Source organism: Salvia hispanica, chromosome 2, assembly GCF_023119035.1.
Source record: "Salvia hispanica cultivar TCC Black 2014 chromosome 2, UniMelb_Shisp_WGS_1.0, whole genome shotgun sequence".
NCBI classification, from domain to species: Eukaryota; Viridiplantae; Streptophyta; class Magnoliopsida; order Lamiales; family Lamiaceae; genus Salvia; species Salvia hispanica.
Window position 1 is genome coordinate 19,558,344 of NC_062966.1, and position 12,594 is coordinate 19,570,937.

A 12,594-nucleotide genomic window follows, 5' to 3' on the forward strand; every position below is an offset into this window, starting at 1 on the left:
TTGTTTTAGTTTCTGGTTCGGATTAAACATGTGGGAAGTATAAATTATCCTATCATGGGAATGATAATTCTACTAAGGGCTCGTTCAGTTTGCAAGATTATATCTCATGATTAAATATATATACTATTATGCTTTGATTCATAAGATTACATTTAATGACTTAATCTTAGATGAATTATCAATATGCTAATGAATACTAATGATCATTCCTCCCAATTAAAAAAATTCTCTAACTTAAGCTTAGATGGATAGTCATATGTTAATGAGTCATAGCAATTAAATGATACTCCCCCCGTTTCATCGAAGATGACCCACGGAGGGAGTACCTAAATTGGCTACTACCAACAAAGGCTTATAAGGCTTTCAGCATTAATGTGCAAACCCAATCAAGTAGGATTAGTCGAATTTTGTTAAAGATGGGTTCGGTACACCTATGGTCAAACAAAAAAAATTGTATACTTTTATACCAGAGAGTTCATTTGCAAATTTTTAAAATAAGAATCAAATCTCATTCTTAAATTAGACTCTTTGCCAATTAAATGGGTTTTGATAAACCAAATTATTTATTTTAAAATAAGAAATTATATCTCATAGTGAATAGAAGTTGTGTACTCCAAATTAAAAAAACCCCGATAGTTCAAATGTTATTGATGCAAATTAAGAAGAAAAATCCAAAACTTATTTAAATGATGGAAAGACAGTCATTTTAGGTTTAAACATACAACAACATTTTATGAAGAACCGTTGTCCATGTTGGAAAATCGGCTTCAACTCCCCCACCAATTTCACAGATAAGTTAGTTTCGTAGGACAATTGCAAGTTGTAGTAAAGATACGGTTTAATTTGCATAGTTTAAAAGTTATAAAAATGACAACGAGTTAACTAAAAGTTATGATTTAAATAATACAATATATTTTTCTTTTGAATCTAAGAATCGTACTCCACTTAGGGAGCAAGCCATATCATATTGAAATCGTAAAATTGCAAGTAATATATAAATATTATCTCAATTTTATTAATATGAGATATTTTTTAAAAAAAACGACCAAAAATTACAAATCATGTGAAATTGACTCAAAATGAACAATATCACACTACCAATTTTAAGTTTGGGTGTCCTGTGCATTATTATTGAAGTTATATTTCATTTTCTTGAAATCATTGTTATAATCCAGTCTAAGTTTGGTATCCAAGTCCAAAAATATCTTGCATAGTGAACCCAAAATCAAAAATAAAAAAATAAAATGTTTAGGAAGAATTCAAATCATGTAACTTTAATAAAGTCATTGAATTGGAGCAAGTCTAGGCCACAAGCTTCCTGCTGCTTGATATTTTTAGGCTTCTCAACCAATGAAGCCAACGGCCTCATTTAAAGTTTAATCAATGATACCAACAAATTAATCCCTGTTTGCCACGACACTTTTTTCAACGCGGATATTATACAAATCTGTTTCTGATCAAGTACATAAATATATAATAAAATTAAATTTAAAATCGGCATATGCAAGATTTTATTTATTTATTCAAAGTTTGGAACCATGACCACATCCTGTACAACTTAATGGCAACCAAGTACCAACCTCAAAACCAAATATTTAACGAGAAAAATAAAATTCATTGATTGGCTTTTTCATAAATAGAAATATAAAATATAATAAAATCATTGGAGTGGATCAGCTTTGTTTTCTTATCTATTGGCTTTTCAATAAGTGATGGCAGCGGCCCCTACTCTAAACTTTAATAAATCCCTGTTTGCCACGATACATATTCAACACTGAATTAACACCACTTCTACAATCCAACAAATGGTCGCATTTATTTTATTTTATTTTATTTTATTCTTGGCTTTTTGCGTTATATTGGGATTTATCAATAAGAATTATCACATAGCAATGCTCAAGCAGATTCCCTAAAACGTGGCAACATCTAATTTTGCAACATTTTACTATCCATTCCATATATTCCAATTAATCGATTTATATTCTTTGTCTTAACGTCTCAAGTTAAATGCAGTACTCCGACATTTTTCTTTTAACAAAAATTGACTATATACGTTAATTTCTCATATTTTAGTATCTCTTCATTTATCTTTGTTTGTACTTAATTTTAAAAAATACCACTTTCATAAATTTCCTATCACAGGAACTGTCTCAACTCATTAAAATGTAAGAAAATGAATAATGTTTAGCTCCAAAATCAATACAATGTACACTTATTTCAGATTCAAAAGATTGATTTTTCATGATTAATCCTTTTCAGTTACGCCTTATAAAATCTGTTCATTTCCACTATCAATTATTATCGGCATGTAGTGGTGGAGAGTCTAGAGACGAATAGAAGTATAGATCCAAGGACCAATCAAACTAAAGAATTTATTTCCTTTATTTATACAATATCAGCAATTTTTAATATTTTTATAAATCTTTAAAATAACTTTATAGCCAAGACTAGAAATATCACTATCTTTGTTTCGAAAAAAACAGTTCATTTTTGCCATTTTTATCCATACCCTAAAATTAGTTCATTTCAATTTTTAGTGAAATTTTCCTTTTAATAATTTTGATCTCATACTTTACCAACAATAATTTAGTACATATTACTCCCCTCGTCCCACAAAAGATGTCACACTTTCCTTTTTAGTTTGTCCAACAAAAAATGTTGCATTTTCTTTTTTTAAAAAAATTCTCTCTCACATTAATATAAATAATACTATTTTATCTTTCAACCTAACATACAAAACAAAACCTCCTAAAATTATGTACCATCCTACAAGTGTGACATCTTTTGTACAAAACCTCATAATATTTTGTACCGTCCTACAAGACTCCTTTCTTTTGGGCACATGAATTTAGGAGATGTTGTTTTGTAGTGTAAATGGAATTGGTAATAAAGTAAAGTTTTACGATAAATAGAAATGAGTAAGTAAATTTGAAACACTATGAAGATATTTTGATATTTTATTTAATTTTGTTAAGAAAAATATATCCCCCTTCCCTCTATTTATAGTCTATCGATCTCCGATTGCTCCACACACTAACACCACATCCTCCTCCAAGCAAAATCCACTTCCCATAACTTTCCCTGTGATTTCAATTGGATCACCATGAATTTCTTGTCCGGCTTAGCTAAGGGCGGCGACTCCAAGACTCAGCCCGGCGGCGAGGAGAAATCCTCCACCACCGACCTTTTCGCCGACGCCAAGGTAGTAGCGGAGGCCGCTCGCGCCCAGTTTAGCAACGAGCCGGAGAAGTGCGACAAGGCCAAGGCCGCCGGGTCCGCCGCCGACCTCCTCGACGCCGCCTCCCAGTACGGCAAGCTCGACTCCACCCAGGGCGTCGGCAAGTACGTCGATCAAGCCGAGGGCTACCTCCGCCAGTACGGCGCCCCCAAATCCACCCCCGCCAACCACGTGACCGAGACCGAGACCGCTAACCACGTGACCGAGACCCCCAACCACGTGACCGAGACCGCTAACCACGTGACCGAGACCGCCAACCACGTGACCGAGACCGAGATTCCTAAGCCGGAGGCTGGGGACTACGCGAAGAAGGCGGAGGAGCTGCTCGGTGAGAAGAGCGGGGCAGAGGGTTTGTTGAAGGCTGCCGGCGGTTTCTTTGGCAAATAAGGTTTATAGTAGTATTGTGAACGCGAAAGGCAACGGTGTTTGTTTGTTTGGATGTTGTGTAATTCGCACTTACCAGTTTCTGTTAAGGCTTGTAATAATGGATTAGGCTGTTGTTAATTCTGTACTGTTATGTTTGGCGTATATTTATTAAGTTTGGTGTAACTCTTGTCTAATTATTTGAAATAAGAAAAATTTGGAGAAAATCTTATGGGGGTAACCGGATAAGTGAGACGTTCAATCGGATTTGGACATTCGTTTTGACTGCGCCCAATTTTTAATCGAGGTGATTAAATTAATTCACTTCTATTTTGTTTTCAATTCTTAAAAATACTACTAGTATTAGTAGTAGTATCATTTTCCAACCATTAACGTGGGACCTTCGCCTTGCCCTTCCAAAAGGGGAAAGAACATGCTAGACCAATCACATTATTTATAACTACTTTAATGTGTATAACCACTCCTCATCATGACCAATCTATAGTAACTAAGTATCATTAGTATTTTTATTTTACCTATAAATATCTTACACTCCAGCCAACGGTCTATATACGGATAAAAGGAAAATTAATTGGAACAATTTTTTGAAGACGAATGAGATCAAAAGTGGAAGAAAGTGAAAAAAAAATGTTAATCATATCATAAAAATGAAATCAAATTAATTTTTTGGACGAATAAAAATTGAAAAAAATTACTAGTACTATTAGTTATAGATGGACAAGATATTGAATAAATGAATCTGCTATTGATCAACTAAAAACAAGAGAAACAAATGGATGCACTTTCCTAATTATTTGTAGATTGTGGTCTTCTAATTGTGGTATAACGTTGTTTGAATATGATATGTGTCAGCGAGATTGATACATTTGTTATAAATAAGTAGACATCATAGTTGTTTTTGTTTTTGACATGTGTGTAGTTGGTATTGTCATTTATATATCAATGCGTCTCATTTATTGCTTTGAGCAAATTAAAAGACCTACGGCTGTGAGTCCATGTAATGGGCTAAAGCTGAATAAAATTTTATATTATAATTCAATATTGATAAAAAACTGGGCCTAGAATTCAAGCCCAAAAAAAAAGATCTAAACTTCATACTAATAAATTTTAAATTGGGCAATCGCTATCGCTGTACGACGCCGTTCCACCTGGCTGAAGAAGGTAAGTGTTCTCACAATTTAAATAGAACACCACTCTCTCTCATCGGATCGCTTCTGCAATACATTACTCGTCGAAAATGATGAATTTCAGGCGTTATTCTCAAAATCCAGCAGCTCTCTTCAAGCTCCACGTTTTCATGCAACACCTTTTCTAGATGAAGGTGATTTCTTTTTCAATTTTGGTTCTGTTTTGGGGGCGTGGCGGTGAATGACGGAGATGTATTGCATGTTACGATTGTCGCCTATATTCGTTACTTTAGCTGTTGATCGTCACTGCCTCATTCTCATATATAAAAATCATTTGTTTTCCGTGGTAATTTTTTAGAGCGGTTATAAAATATGGCACTCGATCACGATGGTGTAACTATGAAGGTCGCGTGGTTCTTCTTGATCTCAGATTTTATTAACATTCATTAGTTGATTTTCAATTAATCTGCTTATTGAATTCTGGTTGTAAATTGTAATAGGATTGGTTCTCGTCGTGATCAGCACGATGTTTTGTAGCTGTGTGTTTTCACAATTTTGTTTCTTTTACCTTTTAATACTCAATCCTGCTTGACTGGTTCTGGTAGTTTACATTCTTCATTTTTGAGTGTCCACATCTCCTTGAATTAGTTGAATGATTAATTTGTTGCAGCTTGCGTCGGCTGGAAAAAGTCTTGTTAAAAAAATGTACTCCTACTTGAGTTCGCCCCAGGATGAGGGTTTTCCTCTATCCTTGGTATTTTTAAGCAGTGTGAATAGTGATTTGCAATTGTTGTGTGTCAACTCGCAATTAGTTGATATTGCCGAAAAAAGAGTTAAATTTATGGTTTTCAGAGGTGTGATGCACAAGGAGAAACATGGGTTCATTTGAAAGACTCCATGGATTTTGGAGTGGACTTGCTACTTGAACGTTAGAGATAGATGCTTCATGCATCTAATCAGTGCTGCAGTCTCCTGAATTTGTGGGCTTGTTAACCCTCTCTTCCTTAGAAGATTAAAAACTTAGAAGCAAGTTCCTAAATCTTTTGAGGTCTCTACTCTAGAAAGATTAGATATGGCGAAAAAATTTAGCAGCGAGTTCCAAATTATTTTATGTCTCTGCATATAGTGTATATAAAGACATTGATAGAAGTTCTATTTTTTATGATAAATCTAGTAGTGTCTTATTAGTAACTGAACTGATATCTGATTGATATTTGTAGATAACCATCTAATCATCTATTTTTTTGATTCATGCCCGATCTTTTAGCAAGTACCAGAACATGAAAGACTCAACGAGTCTTTTCTGCTATAAGGCTCAAACAGCGTAGCTTTGTCACATTTTCTGGAATCCATCATGTGGAAATCTATATCACATACCATTCGGGGATTTAGGCAAAAGAAAAACATTGCTGAGCTAGTCAGGGTTTGCCATGAAGCATCAGATGATGAGATCTCTTCAAACGCTAGCACTGAAGAAGGGCTGGAATGCCCAATCTGTTGGGAATCATTCAATATTGTTGAGAACGTGCCTTATGTTTTATGGTGCGGCCACAGCCTCTGCAAGAATTGCATCATGGGGCTTCGTTTGGCTACTCTGAAGTTTTCCCCGCATCTGATTCAGATTCCCTTTTTTGTTTCCTGCCCATGGTGTAATTTCCTGACATTCCGTCTCCTTTACAAGGATAATCTTAGATTCCCAAGCAAGAACTTCTTCATACTGTGGATGGTGGAAAGCAGAAATGGTGAGAGGGTGAAGACACTTTCGTCCATCTGTAGAGACCGTCAACAAATATGGTCCCAAAGGTGCCCTTCAGCTACCAGTAATAACTCTTCTGATGCCACCAGCAGGACATTGCATCGTCTTGGTCATTCAAGCTACAGATATAATCACAGCCGCTACAGCGATAGATTCACTGCTGAAAGGCTCCAGATGTCCCTCCACAAATCCCTCGACTTCTTCATTAGAGTGATGGCCAAGTTTCCACTGGTTCTTCTACTCATGATCGTCACATTTGCATTACCTGTGAGTGCTGTCATCCTAATGCTCTACTTGGCAATAACAATTCTCTTTGCGGTTCCAGCCTTCTTGGTTCTGTATTTTGCATATCCCCTGCTGGATTGGCTGGGACGAGAGATGAGAACTTAGAACAATATTCTTTTATTAAAATGTGTCGTTGTTTTTAGTCCATGATAGACTGGTTCTGGTTGTAGGGCAAGATATGTTGACATGGTTCTAAAACTTTGTCCTTGTTGATGATGAAAATGTTGATTAGTTTATAAATGTTTATTGTTTGACTTTTGAGACTCAACGTTGTGTTTTTCTACCAAATGCGGATGTTGGTTTTCGAGTTTGAGTGATTCTGTTTATTAGTATAACTATGTTTTTCAGAGTTTCTTTAACTGTAAGATGCAATATCTAGAGTTCCATTTTTCGGGGTACATTTGATCCGTTGTAAATTACAAACACAAAGGAATCTGTTTATGTTACAAATCATACAAATTTACAATTTTCTAAGTCCATCTTGATGAAATTCAAAAGCACAAACAAGTTGCTGGAATTTTTCCTGTTGCTCTGATTTTATTGGCCTTCTCCTTCACCTTGAGCTCCTCGACCCGGCGATTCTCCTCTGCCTGTGCTCGGGCTCCGCTCGCGATCCCTGTAATTCTTGATATCTCACTGTTGTATTTCTTGATGGCTTTTGCTTTACTCTTGTCTAATTCAGCCTGCTAAATTTTGTTATCTTGATTGTGAGCTTTGAAATCATCTTTACCCAATATAATATTTACATTCAAGTGGACTAATGAAAAGAACCTCTATGCCTTCTATCTTGCGTTTAGCCTTCTTCTTCTTCTTCGTCTCCCAGTTATCAATCGTGGCCCTCAGCTTGTCAAACCTGCAAATTCTCATGTGTTAAATTGGGATCTCAGAAAAGGTATAAACTCTCTCACTCTCTCTCTCTCTGTCTGTCTCATCATATACCGTTCTCTAATACTCGCCATCTCTTCTTTCTCCCATGCAGCAGCTGCAGAATCTGCTGGTCCAGGTTTTCTTGCAATTGGAGGCAGAGGTGGAGGTGGAGGTGGAGGAGACTTTAGCGGTTTTCTGCTATCAGCCACACTTAACTGCTTGTCTGCAAAAGTTGGAGGCCGTCTCAGCGATGGATCTCGCTCAGGGTCCTTCTGTAGTGGTATCTTTTCATCTTTGTTGCTGCTAATTTCAGCAAGATCGGCAAAGCTTATTTTCCTGGTTGGTTTCTTCTCGGGCAACCTATTACTCATCGTACCCTCATCCTTAGAACTTGTCCTTGGAGTTCCATCTAATGTCACAACAACCGATCCATCACTATCACAGGTGCAAACAAAAAAAGCAATGAGAAAATTGGAAGGTAATAAGATTTTCACCGAAGGACTTGAGTGCACTTTTGAGCGGTCCAGGCTTTTCTTCTCTGTCATCAACTCTACTCTTTGTCTTGCTCAAAGAGTTGTTCTGGTCATAATCTCTCTCCTTTTTGTCCCGCGAGCTTGATTCATCGAGAGAGTGGATGGCATAAGCTGCTGCAGCAATAGCAGTAGGGTATTCCGAGCTGCTGAAATCATACTCCCAACTCATTTGTCTGGATAACTGTTTCTTGATCCACCCTTGGCTTCTCTTCTTCTCTGCGACAAGTCAAAACTTCCCATTACCGCATTTCAAAGAAGGAAAAAAGCCTAAATCATCATATGATCTTGCACATACATATATATATATATACCTCTGAAGGATTGTGTTTTTTGAGGTGGGACTTTCCTGTCTGCTGTGCTGCTGTTTTTATCGTCTTTACTACCTCCAAATCTTGATCTGGGAAAAAGTCAAGCAAATGTAAGGAAATATAAACTTTTTTGTAGGTCCCAGATTTCAACATCTTTACCTTGTTTGCTTAATCAAGCTTTCCATTCCTTGAAGAAGGGCTGCTCCAAAATCTACGTTGTGAAGTATTGTGAGGTTGTGCTATTCCCATGAGGTTTTGATGCTTATTTGAAGGAGCAGTACATAAAGGGGAAACGTGCTGTGGTTTTATGTGATAGGCTGTGAAGAACTGGGTGTCAAGCAACCTGGGATTTCAGATATGCTTTGCATCCAACAACTGATTTTGAATCTTCTAAGACATGAAAGGTAAACATGCTTTTCTTGTCATTAAAGAATAAAGGTCACTTTTTTTTATGTGAGGATTCTATGTCAGATTTGGAGCAACTGTTTTCACAAGTTATACCTCAATGAGAAGATTCTCCTTTTTCTTCCCATAATCCCCATTTGTTTTTTAATTGTAAATAAAATGAAAGACAAATTAGACTTAAAAAGGAACTAACTAAAACTTTACTAAACAATAATATGTCCATGACAAAATTCTAAAAGAACAAGGAAATAACAAAGAGCTAAAACTAAAAGCTGCAGCAAAAGATGAACCAAAAAATTTCTATGCACAGGCAGGTGCCCTAAACCCTCTCAGCGTAGCAAAAACTATGGAATCCGGCGCGACAGCGATGGGCTGCAAAGCATCAACAGCCACCGGATTGATATCCGGAATATCATCCGATTCCGTAAGCTTCAACGGCGTTCCATTCAGCAGCACCACATCACTCAGAATGTTGCCATTTTCAGGCGTCAGATGATACTCCTCTCTCACACCCAAACCCTCATTTCCATTTTCATTCATCAACTCCGATTCTTGAGGGTACAAGTTCAGATCATTCACTACTGACACGTCAAACTTTGTTGAATTCGACATGTTGATTAGCAACACAGAGATTCCCTTCTGAAAAAAAAACACAATATTTTCATTTCAAGAGATACATGAAAAGCTTAGGTGATGATGAAATTAGGGTAAAGTAATACAGTTTTCTTGGAGCAATGAGCGTAAGCACGTAGATAAGGCGAGCCTCCGTGAGTTGCACCGAGCACCTTCTTTCCCATCAGCCGATGCCATAACAGCGCGCTACAAATCCAAAATTGGTGTCAAAAACTATAATTAGGTCAATATTCATACGCACACATAACATATTTGTGTGTGTGTGTTTATACTAACCCATAGTAATCTGGATTAGGAATAAACGTCGTCGTATTCAAGAGTGCGTAATTCCCTCCAATCAATGCTTGTCTGCAGAAAGCCTTGTGATTGAATGTGGATGTCATGCCTAATTGATCCAAATACCTACATTCATTCCGCAGATAAAATCATACATGTATACATTACATAAGCATTTTCACACTCATATACATACCAAAATCCATCAACAAAGGCGTGAGAGACGGTTCTTCCACCGCTGTTGTATGCACCGCCGGATTCCCCAACCCAAGCCCCGGCCCACGGCCCATACAGCTCGGCCGAGGTCGACACACTCTTGTAGGTCTCAGCTACTTGATCAAGAAAGTAAGGATCTTGAATCTTGTTTATCAAAGTTGGATCAACACCTAGTAGTGAAATATTAGTCCAAAATATTACTTTAGTACAATTATACTATATAGAAAAAGGCTAGAATTTGATGGTAAAAATGTTACCAGCACCGAGGTTGTAAATATGGTGAGTTAGGCCATCGACAACGTTGGGGCCGGATGTCTGAAGGAAGGTCTTGAACCATTCCTCGTCGTAGAATCCAGCCGGACCCAAGAGCTTCGGGCGGGTGGTAGGGTTAGGGTACAATCTCTTGATCATTTTCTTGAGAGTAATCATGTCCTTGCCGTATGGCTTTGCCTCCACTCTCACCGACACCCCGCTCCCACATAGCTCATTTCCTAGAAATACGTATTGTTAGTGGAAAATAGGTCCGTCTATATAGAAAAAATTAACTCTCTTACCAAGTTCATAAGAATCAATCTTGTAGCCTTTCGAAGCAGTATACTCCATCAAGTCATAGGCGTTTCTGTGATCCCATTTGCCGACCATGAGCGGCATGGCCTTATCATCCGAATCCGGCATCTTCTTCCCGGCCTCATCGTCTGGTTCCTCCCTCTTCCTTCCAGCCAGCGCGTTCAAGCTAAACGTAACATGAGCGCTGCAAGAAACATGTCTCGATAAACATTCAAAATTCATAGCCATTGGAGAATTGTAACTACTGATGTTTATTTTTACCCCGTTTGGTTGAACAAATTGTTCAAGCGATCCCATCTTTCCATTGAGAGACAGCCTCGTGAGAATCCAAACAGGCCTTCATGCTTAAGCTTGAATTGTGGGCACTTTTTGCTATGTTTTCCAACTTTGTACACGACTTGATCTTGCAATGAACCTCCAACTCTGATTCTAAGAGATTTGAATGCTGCACCATACCATTTTATTTGCATAAATATAACCAAACTAATGTACACAATGTGATAAACTAAACTAACTAACCCTTGATTGCATTTGCAAGAATCTTGTTGTCCAAATCCTGCAATGAAAGAAGAAGATAAAGAACTAAGTAGTACTAACATTTTTGTTGATTAAAACCTGAATTTGGAAGTAATTTACCAGATTAAGAATGCCTGCATTTTCCCAAGGGCACTGATTGTAGTCACATTTGTTGTGAGGCCACCAATCTAATGTTGCACAAATGAAGTTGTCATCAGTTTTGGCTATGGATGTGACACTTTTAACCATCACCTTCACTTCTTCTGCATAACTCAAACACATAAACAATGAAACAATAATGCTAAAAATTATCACTTTTGACCCCATTCTCTCTCTCTTCTCTCTCTGTGTGTCTCGGATAGAAGAGTGATTGCATCTCTTTATAGTGCAAAATAGATATGTGGATAAGGATAAATGATTTGCTGCTGTATATTCCCCAGATTTGAAGACTGAAGAGGCTATCCATTTTGTAAATTAATTGCTTAGAATCAAGCATGAAAATGTGTTTATCCTATTTTTAAGGGCTCATTAATCTTTTATGAATTAATTCAGATCCAGTTCATCTGATCCGATCTTTAATTAATTTCCCTAAATAAGCGTTTATGAAATTCGATACAGTAATTAATCAATACATATCTGGATAATGCAACGAATTTGCAATAAAGATTCTTGACCAAAATTTTGAAATGAAGCCTTTTGTATCAGTGCTATCTTTTTTTTTCTTTTTTTGTATTCTGATATACATATGTTTCAGAAATAAAATTAGTCTTCTATGTACTATTCTTATTATATTATACAACAATCTCGCATTAATTCATGGTCAATTTCTAATATTGATACACCAATCATATCAAACAAATATATATTCTTGTTTTTTGCAATAAATATCAAACAAATATTTAGACCCCAATATTTGGATAACATGGAATACTCAACGCTAATTCCTTTCGTAAAAAATTAAAATTAAATACTCAAATTATGAAGTTTTAATTTTTCAAAATTGTGTTATCCATGATTCTATTGGTTTTTGGTGAGCAAAATGTTTTTACATTCAATAAGGTATTTTTATTTTAATAATATTATTTTAAATAAATCAAAATACTTCTAAAAATGACACCTTTTGACTTGAACCAGACGTATAATAAGATAAAAGAATAGCATCTTATAGAGTGTGATCAATTGCTAACTTTCTTAAGTTGCTAATTTGTTAACTCATCAACGCAGTATATTTAAAATATCAATATGATGATATTAAAATGTCAACACATAATTTTGTTAAACTTCAATATAATGGGTTGATATTTTTAATACACTGTATTTATGAGTTAGCAAAGTTAAGCAACTTAAATAGTTAGTAATATATACCCCATCTTATATAACTATTAAACTTTGCTTATAACTTAATATTTAATGGCGGAGTGTTATATTGTTAATCAATACTTAATTGCTAACTACAACTAAATAATAACCATTAGATATTCAA

The 12,594-nt window shown here is 36.2% G+C and overlaps 4 protein-coding genes and 1 long non-coding RNA gene across 6 annotated transcripts; 3 read left to right on the plus strand and 2 right to left on the minus strand.

The window, feature by feature from the left end:
- Positions 1–3,012: 3,012 nt before the first annotated feature.
- On the plus strand, positions 3,013–3,787 carry LOC125207591 (nodulin-related protein 2-like). Its single transcript, XM_048106994.1, has one exon. It carries the CDS (start codon positions 3,104–3,106, stop codon positions 3,623–3,625), a length of 522 nt encoding a protein of 173 aa, XP_047962951.1. The 5' UTR covers positions 3,013–3,103; the 3' UTR covers positions 3,626–3,787.
- Positions 3,788–4,791: 1,004 nt separating this feature from the next.
- Positions 4,792–7,044, plus strand: LOC125207699 (E3 ubiquitin-protein ligase RNF182-like). The gene is made up of 2 exons (XM_048107156.1): positions 4,792–4,943; positions 6,017–7,044. Exon 2 carries the CDS (start codon positions 6,104–6,106, stop codon positions 6,893–6,895), a length of 792 nt encoding a protein of 263 aa, XP_047963113.1. The 5' UTR covers positions 4,792–4,943; positions 6,017–6,103; the 3' UTR covers positions 6,896–7,044.
- A 159-nt stretch (positions 7,045–7,203) lies between these two features.
- Positions 7,204–8,786, minus strand: LOC125207698 (remorin-like). Of its 2 annotated transcripts, none has more exons than XM_048107155.1 (6): positions 8,658–8,786; positions 8,502–8,587; positions 8,152–8,406; positions 7,730–8,066; positions 7,562–7,643; positions 7,204–7,473 (listed from the first exon to the last, which is right to left on the minus strand). In XM_048107155.1, exons 1-6 carry the CDS (start codon positions 8,681–8,683, stop codon positions 7,282–7,284), a joined length of 978 nt encoding a protein of 325 aa, XP_047963112.1. In that variant the 5' UTR covers positions 8,684–8,786; the 3' UTR covers positions 7,204–7,281. The 2 variants fall into 2 exon arrangements, with proteins under 2 accessions (XP_047963112.1, XP_047963111.1); XM_048107154.1 differs by having other exon boundaries at positions 7,204–7,476.
- On the plus strand, positions 7,914–8,764 carry LOC125207700. The gene is made up of 3 exons (XR_007174007.1): positions 7,914–7,996; positions 8,102–8,525; positions 8,635–8,764. It is a non-coding gene; the product is annotated as an uncharacterized LOC125207700 (long non-coding RNA).
- A 300-nt stretch (positions 8,787–9,086) lies between the features above and the next one.
- On the minus strand, positions 9,087–11,360 carry LOC125206423 (heparanase-like protein 2). Its single transcript, XM_048105678.1, has 9 exons — positions 11,232–11,360; positions 11,115–11,151; positions 10,857–11,040; positions 10,583–10,779; positions 10,286–10,519; positions 10,009–10,198; positions 9,813–9,938; positions 9,623–9,722; positions 9,087–9,542 (listed from the first exon to the last, which is right to left on the minus strand). Exons 1-9 carry the CDS (start codon positions 11,358–11,360, stop codon positions 9,204–9,206), a joined length of 1,536 nt encoding a protein of 511 aa, XP_047961635.1. The 3' UTR covers positions 9,087–9,203.
- Positions 11,361–12,594: the final 1,234 nt, after the last annotated feature.